The following is a 26786-nucleotide window of genomic DNA, read 5'->3' on the forward strand; positions in this document are numbered from 1 at the left end:
CAACATCGAATGGTTATTTTTTATATTTCACAATAATAAATAAATCTATTTATTTACATAAAATTTATACGATTTTCACTTTGTAAATTTATTAATTAAATGTCACGTCAGATTTAATCACATTTCTTGCTTAAACCCCTACATCTCTACACGTTGGGGCCATTTAAGAAACTATTGGTAAAAGTCCATATTTATAGCATATACAAATGAGAATATTATTTCAAAATAATATGTATTCATATGTATGAGGAGTTATATGCTATTCATTTACAAAGTATTATATTCTAACTGTAAAATAGTCAACCTTACCTGTTGCAATAACTTCAGAATATATTGATATATTTTTTATAAAACGAATTTCTATTAAAGTAGGCAACAAAATATTAATTTTTCATTTCGTATTTTCATATTTTAAAAACACTAATTATTTTGGTGTGTAGATTGTAATAAAAAAATCAAAAATAAATACTTATCCTATGCGTTAGGATGAAAACCTCTTCCTCAAAAATGATACTACTTATTTTATTTTATAAAATAAAATTTTAATTTATTTTTAAAAATTGCAGTTACTAAAAATTACCCATTTTCACATTTCCAAAATCTAATCAACCTACATAAAGATAACAGAATGTACAAAATACCTAATTGGCGTGCTCTTGGAGAGGACGTATTTTTCCATTAAATATTTAACTTAAACTTTGGAAAATAACTGAAAACATACTATTAAACTAAGAAACCTAGTGGGCCTTCGTGCGCCGCAGTACGTGAAACATGAGTTCGTGTAACATTTCATCAAATCATGAGTTCTGTAATAACACATGTTCTGTAAACACCTGTATTTTTACCCGAGTGTGTCAAATTATCATTTTGTTTTTTTAATTATTTTTTTGTGTTTATATACATGTTTTTTTTTCTTCTTCATCGATCTCTTTTTATTATGTAACATATTCTGGAGATGTCTTTACTAGGTTAGGTTGGGTAATGTTCAACGAAGAACTCGTCATTTGGCGCACGAATAAGTGTCCCACGATGAACTGCATACGTACAACTTATATGTAACCGTAAAATACCACATAGTATACCATTAAAAAAATATCTCGTCAATCCAGCGACCCTTATGTCTACGTTTCTGACGGATTTTACGTATTGTGTACCACTAGATGACCATATTTATCCAGAGATTTTTTCTGTCTCGAGATATAATAAAATGTGCTATCAATTTTTATTTCATAATAATATATTAGATCGCATATTATACATATTTTTTTCGTTGTTTATCTTTTTTCGATATGCTAAAAATTCATATATGCACAGCACACTGATTTTATCAAACTCTGGGTGTTTGTGTGATTATTTCAATACAACTAGGTATCACTCTAGTATTTTTCAATTACATGACATTACTAGTAAGTTTTTTATAGTATTTAAATGGAAATAAGTGAAAAAGGCGTACACTTAGACTGTTCATTTGATGATCGGTTAACCCCTTTTTATATTTTCATAATAATGATAATGATAATAAATTTATATACCTAATACGTATGGAATATAATTTATAGACTATTAAATCTAGCTGCATTTGTTAGTAAAATTAATAGTATTAAATTGATGGTGGATTCCAAAGTTAATTATATTCCTTATTTATATTTGTCGACCAACTTTAAACATATTTTTTTATCAATTTTAAAGACTTTTATTCCGTTTTATTCAGCTATTTTCTGTATTTTAAATTATTTATTAATATATTTGAAAGAAAAACATATTCTATTTGCAATTCTAAATATGGATGATATTTTTACGATTATAATATCAAAATGGCAGAACATAAAAACCGACTTTAAAACCAAAAACATTAATTATTAACTACTTTTTACTCAACAAATAATTCACAATATTTAAGAAATTAACATTATTTTATTGAGAGACGCAGGTTTGAATCCTGCTGGGTGTTATATATATGTTTTCAAATTATGTATGTTCAATAAAAGTTTTAAATTAAAACATATGTTCACATTTTAAGTCTTTTTATTTACACAGGTAGGTACTATGAAACACAAATATACCAAAATAATTTAAAATAAACCTAATTAATTTACACATAATTCAAGTATCTCAGATGGGTAATAAGCTAATATCAACTTTTACTTTCCCCATCCTCCGTAGTCACCATATCCGCCTCCATATCCACCGTAACCACCTCCAAATCCTCCAAAACCTCCATAACCGCCTCCATATCCGCCGTATCCACCCCCATATCCTCCATAACCGCCGTATCCGCCTCCGTATCCACCATATCCTCCCCCATAGCCACCATATCCTCCGTGGTGATGGTGATGTGGGTCAGGATCAGTGACTGGTACTCCGACCGCCAGGCCTACCAGCATTGCCACGAAGAAAAACTGAAATGTAACAGAAGAAAGGGTAACACTTTAATGTTGTTTTGTAATTTTGTTGTTACAAGATCCAACTTTATTTATTCATCATAATAATAGAATCCCGAGATTATAAGATTTGTTTCTATATGAATTCTCAGAAAAAAAGAATACTATATTAGTATCCCGCACTCTCTACTGTGGTGCTACAAAAGCGATCTATGCGCTGTAGGTCTTGCACGGAGAGTGGCAGGAGAATTAGCTATAGACCGAGGAAGTGGCGCGAACTTGTGCTTGCCCTATGACCCAATACAATAACTGGGGCACGTGACAGGGTGAAGTAAGTAAGTAAGAGATAGTAATTTGATAAGTAATAAATAATTGATTTATTGATTAAGCTATGTACTACTACTTCACCATGTTCGATTCTAAGCGGATCATATGAATTTGTACAGAGTGGAGGTTGTATTAACAGATTTTGTGTTTACGAGAAATGGATGAAAGCCAATAGGTCCATACTCTGGCTCCAAACACAAATTGAAAAACAAATGTGTATTTGCCAGACCCAGAATTCGAGCTTACATTGCAAGCAGATGCGTAAGCCGCTCGGCTACTGTGGGCAGGTGACATTTAATTAAAAAAAAAAAACCACCATACCACATACTTAGTTATGTTTGAAATAAGATTCAAACATAATATACAAAATTATAAATATTTTAATATTAAAAAAATATTTTAATAGAAAAAAAATAATTATTTTCCTAGAAAAACATATTATTAAATGTTCCTAGTTTCGCCAGACTTAACCTTCTTAACACAATGCTTACGGGCCCTTTTAATTAATTTTGTAATTAACGTGTTAATTTGCATTTGAAAAGTAATTAGCAAAAACACAATTTTGTGCGGCCCGTAAGCTATGGGTTAAACACGAAAAACGTTAATAAATATACTTAACGAAGTTAAATATTTGCATCTTATAATTATTAAGATCGTTACAGAATAATATATATTTTAAGCAATGTTAAAAACAATTAAAAACACTTATATCTTTCAAGTCAATTTAATTAAATTACTCACCAGTGCATTAGCATTAGTTCAATATTCATTACCTTAAATATTATTAATCAAGAATTACTAATATGTAGAGAGAAGATATTAAGAATGTAGTCTTTTCTAGTTTCAGCTTTTGGATTTTAAAGTAATATTATTATAATAATATAAATTATCAGGACATTAATTTAATATTAAAATAATCATTTTGAATTCATTCATTTGCCGGGATTGAAAAGTGACTGGTTTGAGTCCCATATTATATTACAGATATATATATATATTTTTCTAATACGTACAATTAATTATTTTTAACACTAGTAATTTTTAATTATACTAAACTCACTAATACTTTTGACTTCATTTTGTAGAAAATTATTATAAAACTTTGGTTTAGTACTTTATACTTTGATGTGCTATATTGATATGATGTTGATGTGAAATTGAAACTCATTTTATATACAAAGTATATATGGTGTTTTGTGGTTTATCAACCTCTGACTCATTTTAATCACCTTCGTAAGAAAACCCATGACATATTCTGACGATTTAAAAAAGAAAAACTATAATAAATACTATGACGTAAAATGATGTCGTTGTATCAACATAAATTTGGTTCCATTAAAATGAAACGTGTAATGCAGTGCAGTAGAGAACCGAATTTTCATTAATTAAAAAAAAGTTAAAAATATGAATAAACAATATTACAAAGTTTATATATTAGAAAATGTCAAGTATTATTAAAGATACTATTGTGTCAAGTACAGGGAATTCAGAAATACCTTAAGGGTGTGGAAAAACAGACAACCGATCTCGAGTGTGTAAGAATATGGGATAATCTTAAACACGTGTCAAGAATACGCCTTCGCATTCTGCTCTCGTTTTATGTACTGACGCTCATGCAGTATTGGTGTATAACACTTAATATTAATTAGGGATTGCAATACCAGTATTTCAAAACCGGTATTCCAGTATTTATCAATACCAAAATACCGGTTTTAAAAATCCAAAATAGCGGAATTTTTGGTATTAAGAAAGCATACTCGTTTACGTTTTTCAAAATGAATTATAAGTTATGTGCTGCTAAAATGCAAATATATTGAGTGAATCCAACGGAGGAGAAAAAATATTGAAACAAATTTCATCAAATATATGTATATAAGTAATTGTCGCGATGAATTATCATAATATTATTTCGAAATAGAAAATATACGTGACAAAAATGTTCAATTATTCTATAATTCTTGATGACTGTACAAGCTTTTCCTGCAGCCGGACTTATTTGCACATGATGAACTTTTGAGGGCTTTAGTTAAAATTATCAATATATTCAAATTATTCAGTATTAAATCAATAGTTCTACAATTATGATCGATACCTACATATTTTTAGATCTCAACATAAAAATGTAGGTATGTAGGTTTCTGCTATAAAATAATATTTTAAAAAGATTTTAATATATATATTTATTGATAAGCACCTAATTCTATTTTTTGTGAAATTCCGGTATTCAATAAGAAATACCTAAAAACCAGTATTGACATTTTCTTTCAGTATTGCAAGTCCTACTATTAATTACACGTCTACAATAGTGCGGTTTATGTTTGTAGGACACTCACGTCACGTTCAAAACTATGCGTCAAAATGTAGTGTTTTGGGATACAGCCGATCGTAATTCTATTTATTAATCTTTTCTGTGGTCACGTACTTTCTATTGATGATATAATATCTGATGGTTCATGTCCATAATAATGGTTTATTGAATAAAACTTTTTTTACAGCTTATAATAATTATTGTATTTCAAAATTAGTATTCTTATGATAGCACAACTATTTTGGCGTTTGATTATAATGAAATGAAAGTTAAAGTACCTACTGTTGAAATAATGTCAAATAATATACCGTATGAAACTTCTTGGTACAAATCAAGTCTCAATGGAAAATTGCTCGCAGCAATTTTAATTGCCAGCTTTGGTGATGTTTTTTTTAAATTTACTTTAATATATTTACACCATATGCAGGTTATACCCTCCATTTACGATTAATTCGTTCCTGGCAAGACCAAATATTTCAGTTATGAAAATTGTACATGAATTTCTCCAAAAATGTAACGTTAATGTCTAGTGTATAGTGTAACAAAAATGTAATTCTGTATTATTAATAATGTAACTATTTATATTTGTAGTTGAAAAGTGTATGTATACTTTTGTAAACCATTATAAAGCAGAATAGCCTTCCATTCGGAGAAGAACTCAATTGCTTCCAAATAAAGAAAAAAAATATTTACACCATCTTAATGTAGAAATGTTTTCTTTTACATTTTTGAGTTTTTCACTTTTAAGTTTTTATAATATAAGTTGTGGATCTCGGGTTTTATGCACGGCCACCTTCCATGATACTATAAACGTGTCTGAATGAAAAGATTTTAGTGATACATTTCCTTGTTCCGAAACGGAAACGAAACTGCACGGGACTGATGTAGCAACCATGCACCTTGGTGCTTAAAGAAAGAGTTTATAAAATTTTAAAAAAGATTATCAGAAGAAGAACAAAGAGGTCAAGAGTTTAAGGTGATGAATCTAAGGAGGGACCGGAATTATTCCATATTTCATACGACGCAACACTTTTTTCAAATGTTTCAAAGTTGGCCTTGGTTGATAATAAGTCAAGTCGGCGTGGCCAATTAGGTCCATGTATGGCAAATAACTCCACATGGTCGGATCCCATCAGCAGGCAGTCCTAGAGAGGACGTGTTCGGCGTCTTGATTGTCGTGGTGAAAAATATATAGTTCTCGTAAAAACGATAGCCGTCTAGAGATCTCTTCATGAAACAGTCAAAATCCACATCATATTGTGGAACCAACCAAAAAATATCTGGCTATTTATTTGATTTAGGATACTTTGCTTGTAGAGGATAGAAAAGTCGGAGAAAGCTGATATAGAATTCCAGAATGATTACGATCTTCAGTCACCAGGGTGACGTCAAGGAAAAACGACATCGATTTGTTTAGGAAATAAAAATATTTTAAACTTGAATTCCTTTTTATTAATAATTAACTATTTCTTTTATTCAACTAATAATTGAATAACCTGCATCTCTTGGGTTTGCGCCCCGTTCGCATTGTCCAATATGCTACAAGGTGACATACTAGTTACGACAAACTTTAACTATTGGCCTTTAATACCTGCTCATCAGCGCTCTTCTAAATCTAGTTACTTCATGACGTTAGATCATGCCGGGTGTCCTACTTTTTTCAAAAAGATTTTTTCTATTGGTATAATATATTTTCTCAGAAGTGGTTTTCAAAATTATGCATGTTCCTTTTTATTTATATTTAATCGAATTGATTAGTGAAGATATACTATAAAGAATATATAATATACAATATTTTAGTAATTTTGACTTGTAATGTAATATGTATTGTATTTCAGTGCAAATCTCCGGCCATGTCTTTCATTGCGAACTCTGTATGCACATTGTCGATTTAAAACTCATCAGTTGGTACCCACAAGAAATTCAATTAATTATTATTGTCTGTGGTCAAAATACAAGCACAAATTATATTTTTTATTTCGAGTTTTTTCAGTAATCGTCAAGTATACTCATAGATCCACGGAATGGTCATCTGTCGTGTTTCTTTTTTTGCCACACCCATTAACTACCTCCAGAATGTATACATTATTATGAAAAACGACATCTAATAAATGGTATGGTAAAAAATATCCTTTATATATAATTATTCAATCATAAGACGAGACAGTCTTTAATAAAAAAGGACTACCTACGCCTTTTTTATTTTTTTTTTAAAGATTACACGTGATTTATAATTTATAATATTTGAGATTATATTAATTTGTTTTTATACAAAAAACTTAAATGAAGACCGCGCCTTAAAAAATATTATTTTTTTTACCTTAAACTGTAATAAGTAAGTATTCGATTCCATTTTTTTATAATGTATAGAAAACATATTATGTATATCTGGTTATAGTAAAAATAAATAAAGGTATATCATTCTTGATTTAAGAAGCCTAGTGTCATAATTCACATTTTTTAACGTTTTTATTTTTAGTTAATAATTCAAAGTGATTTAAAAATATGCACCAATCGATAAAAAAACATTTGGATATACCAAAAATCATTTCACAAAATTATTCTTTACTAAATTATATTCTGGCTTTAACGTTTTTCTAACCAACCAAGAATCTGTATTTTTTTTCAGTCTCATGGCGAATTTTACATTTCAAGATGGAAACTTTATGAGATTCATTTAAAAAAAATCAAATTGACAATGTCACTCACTAATATTATGATATTTTATTAGAATTTTGTGATTACGAATAATAGTGCTTTAGTTTTTTTTTTAGATTTATTCAAAACTTGATTTTTTGAGAATATGAGTTATGACTACCGGCTCTCGTGGTGCAGTGCGTAAGGCGCAGGCCTTCCATCCCTGAGTTCTGGGTTCGATTCCTGGTGAGGTCAAAATATACTTACATAATCTAATTATGTAAATTCCTCTAGCTTTTGAGTTTTACCACTATTAATGGGCTTCACGGCCTGTTGTGGTGTTGAATAAAGAAAGAAAATTAAAAATAAATCCAGGTGACTCATTTATTTTTTCAAAATATTCAAACAATCAAAATTTTGAATAACGGATGTTACGAAAATAATTATAATTACAGTCAGCTATTTACTGAGTTTGCAATAATTAGACACTACACGAATTGAATATTAAAGAAATCGTAATTGCGGTCAGCTATTTAATATCACCGATCAATATGCTGATATGTCTTAAATTTTTATCCCTCTTAGATTGTATATCTTTCTTATATATTAAGATTATATTAATAAATCCATCATAAATACATCAAATTTATGGTTAAATATATTTTGTATATGCAATATTTTTTTATTATAATTTTTGTTTTTTTTTTTAAATAATATTTTGTATTGTATTTTATGATAAAATTACCTTTAGACAAATTTATGCAAAATCGTAATTTTTTCCTTATTTATAATTTTTCATTCATAACATCGATAAACTGATTTGGTATGTACATGATAATTTATTATTATTACGTGCTAAAACATTTTTGTCGTATAAGTTTTTTTGGCAAAATCATAAAACAGGTGACTGTTTGCCAGTTTTTTTTACTTGTAAGTTACTTGAAAAGGAAAATTTTAATCTTTACTGATAAATAAAATTGAAATGTCATTTATAAACGGGAGACAGCAATTTACAAAGAAAGCTCACTATCTAAATGGAAGTCGTTGCAGCAACATTCAACTCGATGTGGAATGTTTGAGACCCATGACCGCTAAAACTTATACTTGCATTCTAATGATGGTGCTTTACGGTATCAAATAGCGGTAGCTTTATAACCTCAGAGAAACCATATTATATTAGGCTACATAGGTTCCCACTGCCACCCGTCATGTATGTACAGCCGTCGACATCCATGACCGTCTTCCATGATACTATAAACGTGTCTAAAAGAAGTGATTTAAACTGCCCTTGTGTTTGAAGGATTTTTTGTACCGAATGAGATATGCCGTTATCATGATGGCCAACGACACCTTTTTTATGGCCAAAGTTGGCATTTTTCTTTAATTTATTGCTTTAGTAATGTACTATAGATTGACTTGGTATAGATAAGTTGAATGGAGGAACCCTGAAGTAAAATTTATTATGTATTTAATTATAAATAACTAAAAAACACGTTTCACTGTATTTGAAGTAAATACTCTTAATTGCGTATATTTGTATATTTCTGCATGATATTATATGACGTATTTTGTTTTTAAACGGATAATTATTCATGATCTTAAATTTAAACCTTCTAATCGTATTAATTATTCTTTAAAAAAGTGAATTAACCACAAAGTAAATATGCAGCATTTTCCAGATTGACAGTAGAATTAAGAATACATAAAACGGGTTTAATTCAAAATTACCCAAAATTAAGTGGTGACTGAAAGTACATTTGACGGTTTTGAGATGTTGTGCTTGAATATGTAAATTTTATTATACTTTTAAGAGTAAATGCATAGTTCATTACATATATTATTTATATGTCTCGTGGTTAATTTGCATAATATAGATATAAAAATATGTGCTGTTGATATATGATGAGCGTTTATAAAATTATCTACCTTAGCATGAAAACGATGATAGTGAAAATGATTTATTTTTTAATTTTTAATACCTATAGACCACTGACAGCCGTGATAAGTGCTCTCTACATCAATACAGAGTGTCGCGTGAGAGCAGCCGGAACATCCTCTGACCTCTTTGAAATTACGTCAGGAGTCAAGCAAGGATGTGTACTTGCGCCCTTTCTTTTTATCATCATGATGGATTTCATAATGCGTAAGATGGTTTGCCTCGACAGTGGGATACGCTTACATCATGATGACACAATCGATCTATGCGAAGAAAGACGGTGCGACTCGGAGTATGCAGACGACGCAGTCGTGTTTGACTCAACGATCGAAAGGTAGAAGGTAACCGTGAACAGGCTCGCCGCGAACTCGAAACGTGTGGGTCTTCATTTGAATGCGGCTAAGACCAAATCCATGTGCAGTGCTGCATGTATCGACGCCGACACTCCTCTGCAGGTTTCCGGTCTGCCCGTCGAGCTGGTGTCCAGATTCAAATACTTGGGTGCCACGGTTGCCGGTGATGGTGGTATTTCTACTGAATTTGGACTCCGCATGGGTGTGGCGGACTCTGCGTTCAACCAACTTGGAGTCGCATGGAGGTCAAGGCTGTATTCTGTGAGGACAAAATGTCGTTTGTTTAACGCGTGCGTCCTACCTGTGCTCCTGTATGGCTGTGAGACATGGCATCTTACTAAGCTTCAAGAGTCTCGGCTTTTAAGCTTTGAGAATCGATGTCTCCGCCGAATCTTAGGGGTACATTGGTACGACCGCGTTACAAACACCCGAGTTCGTGAGCAGACACAACAGCCTTTGGTGATTGAAGTTATCACGAAGAGACGATTTACGTGGCTGGAACACGTATTCTGGATGCCGCCAAAGAGTGCGGCACTTCGTACCCTTGTGGCAAAGCCTCAAGGGTTCCGTCGCCATGGCCAGCCCTCCCTTACCCTGCAGCGGTGCTACAAAAGCGACCTACGTGCTACAGGTCTGACATGGCGGGAGGCGCAGGAGTTGGCGATGGACCGAGAGAAGTGGCGCCAACTTGTGCTTACCCTATGCCCCAATGTTGGGACGTGACAGGGTGGAAGAAGATGAAGGAGATAGCTCACTAAAAATAATTATTAAAAACACTTCGACCACTACTCTTGCAATGATGTTGACCATGTAAAATCTGCTTATAATATTCAGAAAACTATACGCTCACAACCTCTTTGACTTTCTATTTGATTAAAAAGCGCTATCCTTGAAGATTTTTTAAAAAGACTCGGATTATAGAATAAATCTAAGGGAGAGTAAAACCGTAGAGTAGGTGGTTTAGCTTATATATATCATTAAATGTCTACGATGGCTGAGTGGCTTACGCGTCGGTTTATAATGTTGTAGGTACTAGTCTCGAATCCTGGGTCTGGCAAATACATGTATTGTTTTTCAATCTGTGTTTCAAGTCAGAGTATGGAACTGATAGATTGAGCAAGTGGCTAACATCTTCTCGTAAAAAAAATCTGTAATACAAACCTCCACTCCGTGGAAGCCCATTACGGTCCTATTAGGATCAAACATGGCCAAAGAAGAAAATTAATTTTATTAGAGGGCTTTTGTAAACATGTATAACAGACAGCATCACGTTGTAAAAAAGCAGCACGCATGATATGAGCTTTTAGAAAAATTAATCCTTGATTCTTCTTAAAGCAGATATTCAATTAGCGTCTCGCTATCCTGTTCTGATTGTCTTGTTTAACATACTGCAGGAGTAAAAGTCTTATTTTATCTTAGAAAACACATGTTTACCATGTTCGTGTTTTAAGATTTGGCATTTTAAATTTATAGAGATGAAAAAACCTCAATTCTTATACTTTCACTGCTATGCTTTATTTACACTCATATCAGCTCATTTTAGTCATGGGACAATATTAAAAAAATACTCGATTCACCCAGCGACTCGAAGTTCTCCTAGCAGTAGTGGCATATGGTGTTTTTATGAAATGGTTTCAGTATTTATGAGACACATATCGCACCAACCCTGTACAAGTTGAATATTTCACAAAATATGCTTATTGCTTTATACCATTCAAGAAACTTTTGGCTATATAGCTATCTGATTAAAATAAACGTTTATTCTTACTATATCTTCGGATGTTGTTTTCGTGAGTCACCCAGTATGACAAAGTTTGTCTACATAGTTTAAATGAGCATATTGCCATGTATTCATTAATCTCTCTCGGCTTTTTTACTTCCTTTGCAAGCCATTATATCACTGAATACTATTACAAAAAAATCTAACAATTTCTTAGTAGTCTCACACAGAGATACGCTTGCTATGTTGAAAACACACTTAGTTAAACCTACAATTTAATGCATTACCTCAACTTGATGTTTTAATGGGATCATTATTTTTTTATTATAAGTTAGGTTAAATAATAAACGCCCCGCGTATTTTCCGAAATATATAATAGTAAAAACACATTTCGTTGTAATATTTGTGTACCTACAATCTTTACGGATATGTTTTCAGTGTAGGGTTTTTCTAAAAAAGGAAAATAATAAATAAAACAATAACTAATGAAAGTTTACAAAAAAATATATATATTGAAAAAGAGATCAGAAATTTAAAAAAATATGTATTAAGCTGATAATTTTTTTTTATTGAATTGATAAGTAATGTTATGATCTCTTCTTCTTCTCTTGCTATCTTCTATCAAAGATCGATCACCGTAAGAGCAATCTTTGCTCTATCATATGCTACCCGAAATGGTTTGATGGAGCCGCACTCGTACCTCTCACGGAGGCTCTTCAACCACGTTTCCTGTCAATTTTTTATAAGCCGCACAGCCATAAATTAAATCGCATTAAGTCGCATATGAATACCACGCACGTCTACCTCGCAAAAGTCGCATGTCTTCGAAACGCATAGATATTTAGATGCGGCGATCGGTGAGCCGCTATAGGAATGACCAATTCGTAGGTGTTTGTATGTGTCCAGGTGTCTTCGACTTGTAGCCCGAGAAGCGTGTGACTTGTCAATTGCAACAGCAGATTTTTTTTCAAACTAAACAGTCGCATTCGATGAGTCTGTGGAGATCCATTTGGCAACGTGTGTTTTGTGAATAACGATGACGTCACATCAACGTATTCAACACGTTGCAGGCAAGACGAGTTTTGATGTGAGAGCCGGCGTACGGTTTGCATTGATCGTGAAATGTCATTTTGAATCGTTCCCGGAAGTCGCAGCCATAATGAATAGTTCATATTTTTCTCACCATACGTTCTTAGTAATCGTAGACCCAATTGTCACCGATCGTCGATTGGGTCATCCGCAAAAATATAAATAATTCTTGTATGGCCACAACTTAGGGGAACGATACATATGACATCATAAATTTTCTAAAACTCCTGGGCCCCTCAGATGATGATTACTTAAACCCTGTCGGCTAAATCCATTAAACATGGAACATGTTTTGCCTACTAATTTTGTTAATGTTTGTTGTTCAAATTCGAAAGAAAACTTATTTGTCAAAGTAACCGAATCCAAAGGATTCAAACAATTTTACTTTTCTGAAAATGATGTCATTACAATTATAAAACTAAAGAAGTAATTATAACAGTTGAACAATACGTCGCACAGAATGTAGGCTACTGAACGTAAAATGAAAATAATCGGCGCGCGTAGGTAATCGGAGAGGGACGCGGGCCGCGGGCGTGCTGCGCGTCGATAATTATTCTGCATGTATTTTTCATAACGCTTTTGCATCGGAGATCATGAGTAAAACATGTTCCATGTTAAAACAAAATTCGTCTTTCCAGTGACGTCAGATGGATGGATGCAACAGTTGGTTGAATTAACTTAGGTAACTCCTACCTTGTATAACACAGTTTATCCAACAGTAGTTCAACAGTAACATATATAAGTTAAAAATTGTTTTCAAACTGATAAACGTGTTCATAATTAAATTTAAATCTTCTATTTATTTGCCACAATGAGAAGGTGACCTAACTGAAAAATTAATAAGCAGTATTTTCCACATAAAGAGTGAACTTAAAAATACACAAATCAAGTTTAGTAAAAAAAAAACACCCGAAATTAAATGGACCCTGAGCAGATGTCATACGTGCTTAAAATGATGTGTTTGAAAATAATATTATTGTATAAATTACTTAAACACGTTATAATTATTTATTTATTACGGTTATTTTCGCCTCTTTTTCCAACTTAAAATTCGGCACACCAATGTTAATACGGTCACAATACATTTAATTAATTATTCTATTTGGGGCGGTCCAGATCTTCATATATATTTTTTTTGTTAATATAATAATAATAATAATAAAATTTTCACTAAAACAATCCTCGCAGAGAGTTTCTGGATATAAAAATATACAAAAAACATGGGTTCAGTCGATTTACTTTTCGAGATATTGGAACTTAATGTCTGCATGAATTATTAGTACTCAAAATATGTAATAACTTGAAAGTATTGTATTAAGTCGACGCCAATGCAATTCGCAATTACAAGTCCTCGTGTATTTAACGATAACGTTTTATAGATGGATGTATCCCTTATAATAATATTCATTTGTTAGTCTTATTTCGATTTTTTTAATCTCTTTGTAGGGTTAGTGTTTTAAAAAATTGTATATTAAAAAAAAAATAGCATCCTTTGGTGATGTTTCATTCAAGCTACATTGTATCTAAGCTACACGATAAATCGTCGCGATACATGGATACTATGAAAAACAGGGTTACATGTAAATTGTACGTATTTCAGTTCATCCTAGCACAGTAATTGTTCGGCGTGAGCTTTCTTCAAAACAGAACAACGATAAATATAACTATGACCTTTCAGGAAAAATATAAATAAAATTTAATATTGAAATTGTTCTATCTCTATCATGTTGATAGATTTTTATTAGCACAGATTTTCAATACTCCATAATAAATCAAATTATATACCTAATTTCTGCATTCCTAATTGCTGGATCCTAGAAAGCCTGAAATAAACGGGACTTTGCCTAATTTCTGCATTCCTAATCGCTGAATCCTAGAAAGCCTGAAATAAACGGGACTTTGCCGACAAGCTTAGGATATCCTCATCTTAATCAATATATGTTCAAAATGATTGGGTGACTAGGTACAACGAAATAATGACCTAACCTTACCTAACCTAACCTAAATAGATTCCACAAAAATTAATGTCTTATTTTTCCCCTGGCTGTTCTGTTTTGTCATGTTCTGTTTTGTCCGATTATCTAATCTAGTATATTGGCTATTTTCAATTTATTTTTTGCCGCTGACTTCCTGTAAACTGACAAGAATCGTGTTTTATGTAGACATGAATTTTATGTCAGTACTATACAACCATAAGAGGTAGGACGGTCGTTAATATACAACCATATTATTATATTTCCGATACAATATTTCGCGGTGAAGTGTGATACGGCGATCTGCATACGTAGAAATATCTGAAAACGGGAGAACAGCACGTCAATGTGCTTGTTATGTCCATCAAAAGCTGAAGTGTGATAAGACTGATAAGGTATAGAAGATATAATCAAGAAGAAGAAGATATTGCACAACACGAATGATAAATACATGATGTATCATTATTCCATTGAAAGAGCATTAAATTTAACGATTATTTATTTAGGGAAAATAATATGAAATATGTGTCACTCTAAAAACAGTGAAAAACCGCAAACGTCAATAGTATTTTGTTAATAGCATTGATATTGTAAACTTTAAAAACATAATTGACCTTGTCTCACCTAACACTACCTAGTATCTAGGTCATATTATTTAAACATGTATTTTTTTCTTTAATGTTGTTAACTGTCAATAATTATTATTGGTATAAAGATATTGTACATATTATTTAAAATAAAACACAATAATGTAATACCTTTATTTCACATATTTCATCTATTTGATCCGTCTCAATAAGATATTCCCAATTTATACAAAGTACACGTACAATATTTTTTTACCGTGTCCAATCCTAAGAAAAGCATATGTACATCCACAGGATGGAGGTTGTATTAACAGATTTTTGTGTTTACGATAAATGGGTGTTAGCCACCTTCTTAACTTATTAGATTCATACACTAAAAAATCAACGTTATTAAAAAAGGCTCAGGCCAACCGTATAATGAACTTCGAAAACATATGTTTGCGACGCATTTTAGGACCAACGATGAGATAACAGAACGCACCAAGCAGCCTCTCATCACGCTGAGAGTGAAGAGGCAGCATTAGACCTGGCTCGGTCGCATGCTGCGGATGCCAGAAGAGAATTTCAACCTGGCTTGCCTGTTCTCCAAGCCAACCGGATTCCGAAGGGATTCTACGGGATGCTGATTTCACCTGGAACAATGCAAGAAGACTGGTGAGCGAGAGGGATTCTTGGAGGCGCCTCGTGGTGTGCATATGCTCCTACTAAGGGGCGAATATGGCCAAAGAAGAAGAAGATAAAAATCAATTAAACCCTGCTTAAATCAAACCATATTAGTTTTGGTATACTTTGGGCGAAACGAGAAGATTGTGCACACTTTTTCATTGATACTTAGGATATGTTTTCGTTTTATTATGAATACATTTTACACAATATATTGTTTGTTTATTTTTTTTAATTCATTAAGCCCTGCCGAACCAAACTATAATACATAAAAAATATTATTTTATCGTTAAAATATCCAAAGTTATGTATGATTTAATTGCATCATTTTAGATATTTTATAGATAGACGAGTTTTTTTTTTACTATTACCAATTAAAGCTTAGTTTTGGCAGTGTTTAATTGAATTTTAAAAACTAAACAACATTATCTGTAAATAATTGTTGTCTTATTTCAATGACAACAAATAGGTATGACTGACAAAGTTTACTGTGCAATATTTGTGGCGGATTTCGACAGCCTACATCCACCTTTCGCCAGAGATGTTCTCTATCCGCAGCGGAAAATAAGCGAATGAGTATTTCTATTAGGGAACATAAACAAATAGAAGTAGTTCTGGGTGAGACTGTAAGAAGATATAATTTTCAAGATTTTCATCAGTTATATCTGTATTAAAGTTTGTCGCATAAATGAAACGTGCGTGCAATATTAGTAATATTTTAGGACTAATCATATAGATCAAAACTGGTTACAAAGCCTTAATCTATTGAAACTGGCTTTTGCATTTCGATCTTATTAATCTGTTCTATGATTTTCTATGAAATATATCAAATGTTTGTAAACAGTTTTTAACCATTTTTGTTTATTTACGGATGTATGCTGGCTAGGCATGAAAACAGTAAAAAAAATATAAACGTCAAATTACTTAATATCATTGACATTGTAAAATATATTCTGAAAACATTCTTGACCTTGGCTTGTCTAACAACAGGTCATGATTTATAAAGGTCATATTTTTAAATTTTACGTTTTTTTACACATTCAATTAAATTCACGTCAAAAAATATCGTTGTTGAAATTGTCATGCGTGATACATAATAATATTTAATTAAAACCTTAGCTATAATAATTTGAGAATAAATACATGTCATAATATCGATTCTTACAAAACAGAATAGAAACGTCATTAGTATTTTTACCACGTTTTTCTTAGCTCGTATTCTTGTTTGTCCAGTACAAATCTTGCAATCGATTTTTTAACTAGCTTCCCGATTAGCTAGACATTTTAAACTTTTAGAATATAATATATCAGAACACGATGCCAATGCATTCTTATAAAACTTCTAGCCATCTTTAAGTAGAATTGAATTCATTTTCAGTTAATTCTGTTTTGTACGAAAAGTTATTTAGAAATAAATCCCTAATCCAATCCACTATTATTGGTTGGTAAGGGGGTGGTCCTAGCAACTAAATTATTAATATATACGTGCGTCACTATGGAAATATAACTGACATTTCAGTATTCTATATTTGTTTGTTTGTTGCAAAATAGCAAAAAAATGATTTGTTGACAATTGCCTTATTTGTCCTAAATTATTAATACATAGAATTGTCAAGTTTATATGATTCAACAGAATTAAAAACGTGGTATATAAAAAGTGACTTTTATCTTGTAATTATTATAGTATCTTTAACACGGGAATAAACTAATAATTATTTACCTGATGACTATTTAGCAACTGGTAGTATTTATAAGTGAATGGTTATATTAAGTTAGTCGCAAAGTAAAATATACGGCACTGGGACAACTGGACGCCAGGACAAGTGGGCGCCGCACTGTCAAATGAAATAAATAGACGTTCATTACGATTTCATATATAAAGTAGACGAGGAATTTCAATAAGTTTCTATCTACTACATAGAAGTTTTAATTTAATTCATTTGTTCTTAACATAATGTTTTTTTTATTGTGGATTAAGAATTATTAGGCTTGACGCTTTACATAAAAATAGAAGAACTACATATTATCTTCTCGTTGGAGCGTAAACATATTATGCATAATGAAATCATTATTTACGTGTGAATATTTAAATTCTCACCAAGCATTATATATAATATATTTTTCAATGACCCATGATTTAGTATTTTAGTAATTTAATGCCCAGTTCTCCTAGCGCTGAATCGCCCTAGATCCAAATATACAATTGAGTGGTATATAACTCTCTGAATGGGATATTTGTTCATGATAGCCGAGCGACTTACGCGTCGGCTTAAAATGTTGTGGGGTCCCAGCTTCGAATGCGGGGTCAGGAAAATACATATATTACTTTTTTAAATCTGTGTTTGGAGTCAGAGTATGGACTTAATAGGTTCAGCAAGTGGCTAACATTCGTTACTCTTTAAAAAATCTGTAAATACAAACATCCACTCTGTGGAGGCCCATATGAACTTATTAGGATCGGACATGGTCAAAAATAAGAAAGAATAAGTAAGTCAGAAAGCAAAATATACATTTGTAAAGACAATTGGCTGATATATAACTCACTGAATGGGATATTCGTCCATGATGGCAAGCGACTTTTGCGTCGGTTTAAAATGTTGTGGGGTCCCAGTTACGAATCAAGGGTCTGGCAAATGCATATTATATTGTTTTTTTTAAATTGTGTTTGGAGTCAGAGTATAAACCTAATATGATAAGCATGTCCCTAACATCTTTTTTCCATTTAAAAAATCTGTTAACACAAACCTCCACTCTGTGGAGACCCATTTTGGTCTTATTAGAATTGGACATTTCTACAAAATCTCGCAACGACGGAATCTATCATCAAAAAGGTGTGTTATATATTTTGTAAGTTCTACGCTACGCTACGCAATGCACGACTTACCTACGCACACGTAACGTCACTAGTTTTATATATTATAAAAAATATTTATTTACCAAATTATAAAAATGTAGGAATTTTGTTATGCTTTGGGTAATATTATACAACACCCAGTTTGTGAGAAATTCGCTTCTTTTTAAATTATTTAAATTAATTACATCGTAATTAACTATTTTTTTTATTCAACGAATAATTCACAATTTTGTATGTTCAATAATTAGAATGTTACATTCTTAAATCTTCTGAATTATTCGTTGAATAAAAAAATAGTTAATTAAAAATTACATATTAGCAAGTTCAAGTAAGTTACAACAAAAAATCTTGGAGTGATCCGTGACGTCTGTTAGTAATTAAAGTAATGCCTACTTTGATTTAAAATACAAAAACCGATCACCAATAGTAGCTCAATTTGGAAAGCATGACTCCTTTAGCATAGCGGTCTATGTGTGTGGGCGTGATACCCGAGAGATATAGGTTCGATTCCTGCGGGGTGTCTTACTTTTTTCGAAAAGATTTTTTCTATTGGTTATAATATATTTTCTTAGAAGTGCTTTCAAAATTATGTAGGTTTAATAACATTGAAACTTGTTTTATCTCTTCGGAGGCCCCTTTTAAATTGTCTGATGAATCGGTTGCGTCATTTGCGTCAAAAAGACGCGCTATCGATGATGGTCGACCGCTAATAGGGAATGGTACGAGAAGAGGAGTATTAAGCGGATGTTATGACCAATTTTGCGCATATTTTTATTATGAGATGTTATGCAATAATTTTATAAATACGAAATTCTTCAAATCTAGTTTTTTTAGTTGTTTTAATATTATTCGTAACATGTTTTATTTAAAATTCTTTTTGACCAATAAACAACTTTTATAATTATTTTTCATAGCAAATACATACATGGATAAGATTGTACATAACATGTCATCATTTTATGATGGGCCCGATCCCTTGGGGATCGGTTAATCAATAATATACCAATTGAACATAATATTATATTATATCTCAGCATATGAAATGAGCCACAGTGATAATGCAGTGTGCCTAATAAAATATTAGTTAAATGGACGAAACAAAAATCAATATTTTATGAAATCATTTTTGTATTCTGTTTATAACACTTAGCTGGCCAAACTGCCAAGCTGCCATTTTCTAATTACGGAACCCCAGTCTAGAGTCCTGTCAGTTCTTTCCCCCTTGCAGTGGCGAGAGATGTAGTTAGAGAGGTAGGTAAATAGTGCACATTAAACTTTATCAGTTATACATATTTGTTTTCATTGTACTAATAATAAAATTTGCAGATGGTGCTGGTGATGGTTTAAGTATGCTATGGGCGATTTAACAAAATTAGTGCACACTTTATCAGTCATATTTATTTGTTTTCATTGAATTAAGAATACATATTACAAATGGTGTTGGTTAGATTTTTTTAAATAAATTAAGTCTTGCCTAAAGCAAACCGTAATCGATAAAAAATCTTCTTCTATCCATAAAATATCTAAAAAAAATCGACCATGTCCGATTCTAATAAGGCCTTCTAATGCGTATCTCGATGTTCTGTTCGGTTGGGTTACTGTTATGCTGTACCTTTTTCCGGCATGTATCAGCTTGATGTCCCTTCCTGTAGCACAACGAACAGAATGGAGCTGGCGTGTGAGGATTCTCATCCGGTTGCATTTTGTATGATTTTTCTCTCAGCTTGTCCTCAATTTCTCGAGCTCTTTTGATGAGATCGTCGAACTTTTTGATAGTGTTTTGCGGCATTCCATCGCGTATTTGTATGTGCAGTTGACCAAATATTATGTCGATCTGCACTGATTCCGCGTATGCCGGGGCCGGGAGTTCTGCTAACAGAGCTTTTTTCTGGTTGATGTATAGATCAGTCAGTTTGCCTGATCGTGCATAACTCTGTGTATACCTTGTACGCGTGCCTTTTGGGAGCAAAAGCGTGCCTAAGCCCCGCCATTGCATCTTCCCAGGAAGTGATGGTATCTTTAACTCCCATCCACCATGTAGCAGCATGTTTCTCCAATAGAAACTGTAATCCAATCAGTGAATTATACTTGTTGATGTGTTCAATCGTCCTGAACACAGTCGCAGTTGCGACGAATGCTTCCACTTGGCTGCTATTGTTGGTCCCATCGTATCTTGCTGTGCACTGCAAAAAACTTCTATGTTTTGCGTTTTTTGTCAGTTCTTTTATCAAATCCTTCAACTGTTCGTTTGTCAGAATTCCGGTCGCCATTTTCACTTTCAGCCCCACGTTGGGCGCCAATTTATAAGGTTATAAGTAGGTACTTCCTTAATAAATAAATTCGTAAGGGTTCGTTGTGTTGTTGAAGGCGAAACTATAGCGAAACCTGAGCTCGTACCTACGTCACCACAATAGCTCACTGTACACTGGTAGAGTCACGGAAAGCCGTGTGTACCGTTGTCAGTATAAGCAAGACTACTAATTGGCGATCGGCTTCTGTATTTTAAATAACTTTAATTCACTTTAATTACTAACTGACACGGATCACTCCAGTATTTTTTTTAACTTACTATTTTTTTATTCAACGAATAATTCACAAGATTTAAAAATGTAACATTCTAATTATTAAACATACATCATTTTGAAAATACTTCCACACACACAATAATGTTACATTCATACGAATTATTCGGTGATTAAAAAAAAATGTAATTTGATAATAAATTTCTATACCTCTCCCCCTCAAGTCATATTTCCTCCCAATAGTTATATCAAAAAGGTTAACCGCTTGATGGACATCTTCAAAAATTATCACATGCGTCCAATATCTTTTACTATAACCCATTAAACATCGTTTGCACTACGTTTATCTCAAAGTTTGTCTAAATAAAAATAATATAAAACTTCCACTGTTTTTTTTGCATCATGGTATAAATGTATTTATAATATAATCAAATTACCATGTTATTGTTGAATATTAGAAGACATTAGAGGTGATTGGTGGGTTTTCATCGTGGTGAGAAAAAAATGGTGACCGAATAAAATCTATGACGCTCGGAGCAATTTTTCGTATCTTAGTATAAAACAGAAAAATCCTTGCCAACGCCTTCAAACTGTGATAGATTTTCGTTTAGTGATTTACACATAGGAAAATTATATAAAACATTATAAAATCATGAAAACCTTAATAATGACGGTGAGATAACATGAATAAATTTAATTATAATATGACACGATTAAAAACACTATAATAAATTAAATAAACAAAAGATATTCATTATTAATTAAAATATAATTACACAATATATTAGTGATAAGTTACATATTACATTAGGAAACATTGATAGGCATCGATTTCGTTTGCTTAGAAAGACTTAAGTAGTATAATATTATATTCACTAATAATTAATTAAAGCATATCGTGTGTTACTGTCAAAAGTTGGTAAGTGTCGAAATCATATTGTGGGGTAATTACAATTATGTTGAAAGTTTAACATGTCCCCTAAAAACAGGCATAATGCTAATTTTTTTGTGCTTTATATGCATCGTATTGGATGACCTTGAATATTTTTTATAGCATACATGTTTATGTATAGAGACGTCATAATCCGTTTTTAATTTTATTCTAAATATCTAAATTATTGACTTACCAACTTTTGGCAGCAACAATAATTAGTTAATCTACATAATTTGATAAAGATTAGAATCCGTTTCGTCTGTTTATATTCAGTGATTTTCAACCTGTTTTATTCAATGTTAAAGCATTTTCTAAAAATCAAACTGGCGTATAATATATATATAATTAAGGTACATTGGAGTATATTTTAATTGTAAAAGAAAACGCGGTAAATATATTTTAGAAAATAGCCTTGAATATACTTTATAGTAGGTATCAAATTTTATATTAATTATTTATTTTTGCTTTGAAATTGTGTTATACACGTCCATACACATTGACAACTTATTGACGTCGCCGAAATCTAATTTTAAAAGTAATATAGCGTATCTTTCAAAAGTGTCCGCTAATAAACCACCGGCCGGGCCAATAAATAAAATAAAATAATGCTATTCTCATTTCTGTATTGTAAGGTTAGCGTGAAAATTTTATTTGTGCAATTAATTGTGTAATTAACAATGCATCATTTTTTATTAACAGTTCAATTCATCAACTATTGCTATTCATTTGATCCTTGTAGCTACAAAAAGCTTGCTATGTACATTGATAATAATTGATAATAATTTATGACCGACATCTAACAATGCTTCATTTTTAAAAATACTTTATCATTTTATAAATATGTAAAAATTAACCTCTTTTTTATTTTATCAATGAACAAAAAGGTTCATGATAATAGTTTTTCATAAACTTTTGCAAATTATTGCGGAACCCTGGTTGGGAATTACATCCCAACTCACTTTTCCTAATCTACAAACCTATTTCAATTACGATCATAATCAGTTTTGCTCGACCAGAAGGCCATATAATATATTATTAAGTATTCGTTTATTTACTAATATAATAAAATCCTTAATATAAATAATTTACTAAAAATCTGAACCGGTTTTGTCCACTTAGAAGGACATAATAATTATTACTTTAGATAAAATATTTATAAAATTAATGAAGTGTTCCATTATTATATTGAAATATTAAATTTGACATTGATTTGAAACATATATTTTATTATAACGTGACGAGTTTACTTACCAACGTATTTACAAAATAAATATATTTATTGAATTTCATCAACAATCATTAGTACCTAGCTATATACCTTTATTATTATCAAATATTTTTTAAAAATTATTGTGTCTGAATTAAGTATTTTTTTAAATCCTACAAATTATCGGCTGGCAAAGTGTGAAAATGTCATTAATTGTCAATGTTCTTCAGCATTTCTGTAGTAGATATAAATGCTTATTGAAAAGTATTTTCGAAATATTTGAAGCAAGTTTTATTAAACAACTAATTTAGATATTATAAAATATCAGAAAACCATTTCTATCTAATGATAAAATGAATTTGTTCTATGAACGCATATTTTATAACAGTTCACTATGTTTTTAATAAGTATTGATTATTTAAAATACTTAAAAATGTAAATTATTAGTAAAATGTATTAAATTTCATTGTTCATATTCTATCGTTAGAAGCTCTTAGTAGCATTATACTAGATTTAGGTAAATTAAAAGTGATTGTTTTTTTTAATATTATGTATATTGTTAACATAACTAAGGTAGTGATGTTGGTTGCTATTAAGAAATAAAAAAAATTGTTTATCACAGTCAAAACATTTTTTTGTCTTACAGCTATTCCTGGTGACCATGTTGATGGGTCTTGCAGTGAGTATACCAGAACCGCAATATAGCGCATATGGACAACAACAAGGATATGGAGGTTATGGCGGATATGAGCAACAGGGATATGGAGGATACGGCCAACAGGGTTACGGAGGGTACGGTCAACAGGGTTACGGAGGATACGGTCAACAGGGTTACGGAGGGTACGGTCAACAGGGTTACGGAGGATACGGTCAACAGGGTTATGGAGGATACGGTCAACAGGGATACGGTCAACAGGGATACGGACAACAAGGCTATGGAGGATATGGTCAACAGGGATATGGAGGATACGGTCAACAAGGCTATGGAGGATATGGTGACGATCATCACCACCACCACCACCATGACGGATAAGCTGAATGAAGATTAGAAATATTGTGAGTATTTTAATAATATATTTTTTTAACCATGAGCGATCCTAATAAGATCATGGGCTGGAGGTTTTGTATTAACAGATTTTGTTTCTACGAGAAATGGATGTCAGCCACATGTTTAACCTATTAGGTCTATACTCTGACTCATACACAAATTATCCAAGCCAGACCCAGGATTCGAACCTAGGACCCATGACGTTTAATATTATACAAGTTGAAAGAAAATAAAGTCATGAAAAGACTAAATACATATGGAATTGTATGCATCTTATCCATTTAACAGTTCGCCATTACAGTAAATGGATTTATATTAAATTGTTGATGCGTTATTACGTACATACATAAAGTTTTTAATACCTCTAATTATAATTAGGTAACCGAACTTAATTTATTTTTCGATTTACATAATGTATATGTTATTTACTTGACAATACAAAAATACGTATATATTATAATAATATACTTACATAATTATTATATGGAAAATCACACTGTATTATGTCGCTATTATTATCATCATTACTTACAATTTTCTATCGAAAACAATATTATAAAATCATGTATAAGCTATGCTATTATTTTAAAATTGAAGATTTCATTATTGTAATAGCATCAAACTTGAAATACGACTTTTCATATAGGTACTAAACTTTATTGTTGTGAATAAACTAGTAAAAGTATTTTAAATGCGATGTGATCTTAACATATAAAATACTTGTTTAGTTTTTAATTTCGTTGTAAATGTGTTCTTCAAACAACTTTTAATATTAATAATAATATGAGTATATTGTCATTCAGTCTAATAAATTAATTTAAATAAATTTTTCGCAATTAGATAAAATTCCTGTAGCATAGTGGTCAGTGCACGTGGGCACAAATCCTGGGTGTTTGCGGTTTTTCTGTTGGTTATATTATATTTCTCAGAAGTATTTTTTATGAAAGTATATGATTATTAATATAATATTAATATAAAATAGTACTTATTTTTTTTATAATAAAGTTTGTTCTCAATCATTTTTAAAACAATAATTTTAAGTTTTTTACGACATATTTACATTATATTGGTTATATTATGTTTCTCACAAGTATTTTTAAATTATGTATGTTCAATAAAAATAATGTTACATTCTTAAATATTGAAAATTATTTGTTGAATAAAAAATAATAGTTATATTGAATATACATAATTTGAAAACATTTTATGCATACACACTAGAAAATTATCGTAACTTGTAACAACTTTTAGTCAAAAAAATGTCATTATTAACTAACACGCCCGTAGTTTATTTGGAAAAATATATGTGCGCGAATCCAGCAGATACAGGTTCAAGTCCCGTCGGTTGTCGTATTTTTTCTACAAAATGATTTTTTCTAGTGTGTATAATATGCATGAGATGTTTTCAAATGATCTATATTCAATATATTATAATATAATGTTACATTCTGAAATCTTGTGTCTTATTCTTTGAATAAAAAAAAAGTTTATTAAAATAATAGTTAACTGAAACATATTCCTTCTTTTTCAGAACTAATGAAGAATGGAAAGTCTACTAAACAACATACATAACATAAATGACGACACTATGACATCTTTGTGAGATAATATTTAATTAATTTAACAATATATTATTGTTTAAATAAATTATTTATTAATAAAAATAAGTTATTTATTGTTTTTTATTATTATTTTACACTACAGGTTTGTTAGACAGATCAATTATTAATATTGAAGAATAGTTACCTTATGAACACTTCCATTCACAGAAAAATACGATGCTGATGAAGATATTATTCTATTAAGAACACAGTAGTAATGTATCTTGTAAAAAATACTAATAAGTTCAGTTGCCATGTAATGACAATGGCCAAAAGTGTTGGTTTCGTTTGAGCGAAACATACTGCACGCTATTTTGGATCTACCAATGGTACACAGTCGCAGTGAAACCAATTCATTGGCGAAGGGTGAAGGTAGGCTGTTAAGATCCGTCATAAATAGTGAACACTAAACTTTGTCAGTCATACGTAGGTATTTGTTTTCATTAAAATAAGACTACAATTTACAGATGCTGTTGGTAAGTTTTTTTAAATTCAATTAAACCCAGTGAAAACCAAGCCATAATAGATAATAATCAAAAAATTCTCTTTTATCTACAAAATATTTAAAATTATGCCATTAAAAGATCATACATAATTTTGGATATTTTATAGATAGAATCGTTTATCTATTTTAGATTGGTTAAGG

General features: G+C 31.2%; 3 protein-coding genes across 4 annotated transcripts; 1 reads left to right on the plus strand and 2 right to left on the minus strand.

The window, feature by feature from the left end:
• Window positions 1-2007: 2007 nt before the first annotated feature.
• On the minus strand, window positions 2008-3850 carry LOC147074305 (uncharacterized). Its single transcript, XM_085943699.1, has 2 exons — window positions 3769-3850; window positions 2008-2399 (listed from the first exon to the last, which is right to left on the minus strand). Exons 1-2 carry the CDS (start codon window positions 3784-3786, stop codon window positions 2142-2144), a joined length of 276 nt encoding a protein of 91 aa, XP_085799825.1. The 5' UTR covers window positions 3787-3850; the 3' UTR covers window positions 2008-2141.
• Window positions 3851-20377: 16527 nt separating this feature from the next.
• On the minus strand, window positions 20378-21098 carry LOC147074306 (activity-regulated cytoskeleton associated protein 1-like). Its single transcript, XM_085943947.1, has 2 exons — window positions 20772-21098; window positions 20378-20716 (listed from the first exon to the last, which is right to left on the minus strand). Exons 1-2 carry the CDS (start codon window positions 21096-21098, stop codon window positions 20378-20380), a joined length of 666 nt encoding a protein of 221 aa, XP_085800073.1.
• A 765-nt stretch (window positions 21099-21863) lies between these two features.
• Window positions 21864-26215, plus strand: LOC147074307 (uncharacterized). Of its 2 annotated transcripts, XM_085943700.1 has the most exons (3): window positions 21864-22023; window positions 24138-24547; window positions 26071-26215. In XM_085943700.1, exon 2 carries the CDS (start codon window positions 24202-24204, stop codon window positions 24538-24540), a length of 339 nt encoding a protein of 112 aa, XP_085799826.1. In that variant the 5' UTR covers window positions 21864-22023; window positions 24138-24201; the 3' UTR covers window positions 24541-24547; window positions 26071-26215. The 2 variants fall into 2 exon arrangements, with proteins under 2 accessions (XP_085799826.1, XP_085799827.1); XM_085943701.1 differs by lacking the exon at window positions 21864-22023 and having other exon boundaries at window positions 24139-24547.
• Window positions 26216-26786: the final 571 nt, after the last annotated feature.

This window comes from Rhyacophila brunnea, unplaced genomic scaffold (genome assembly GCF_057557595.1).
Source record: "Rhyacophila brunnea isolate RB1 unplaced genomic scaffold, BYU_Rbru_1.0 scaffold_16, whole genome shotgun sequence".
Classification (NCBI taxonomy): domain Eukaryota; kingdom Metazoa; phylum Arthropoda; class Insecta; order Trichoptera; family Rhyacophilidae; genus Rhyacophila; species Rhyacophila brunnea.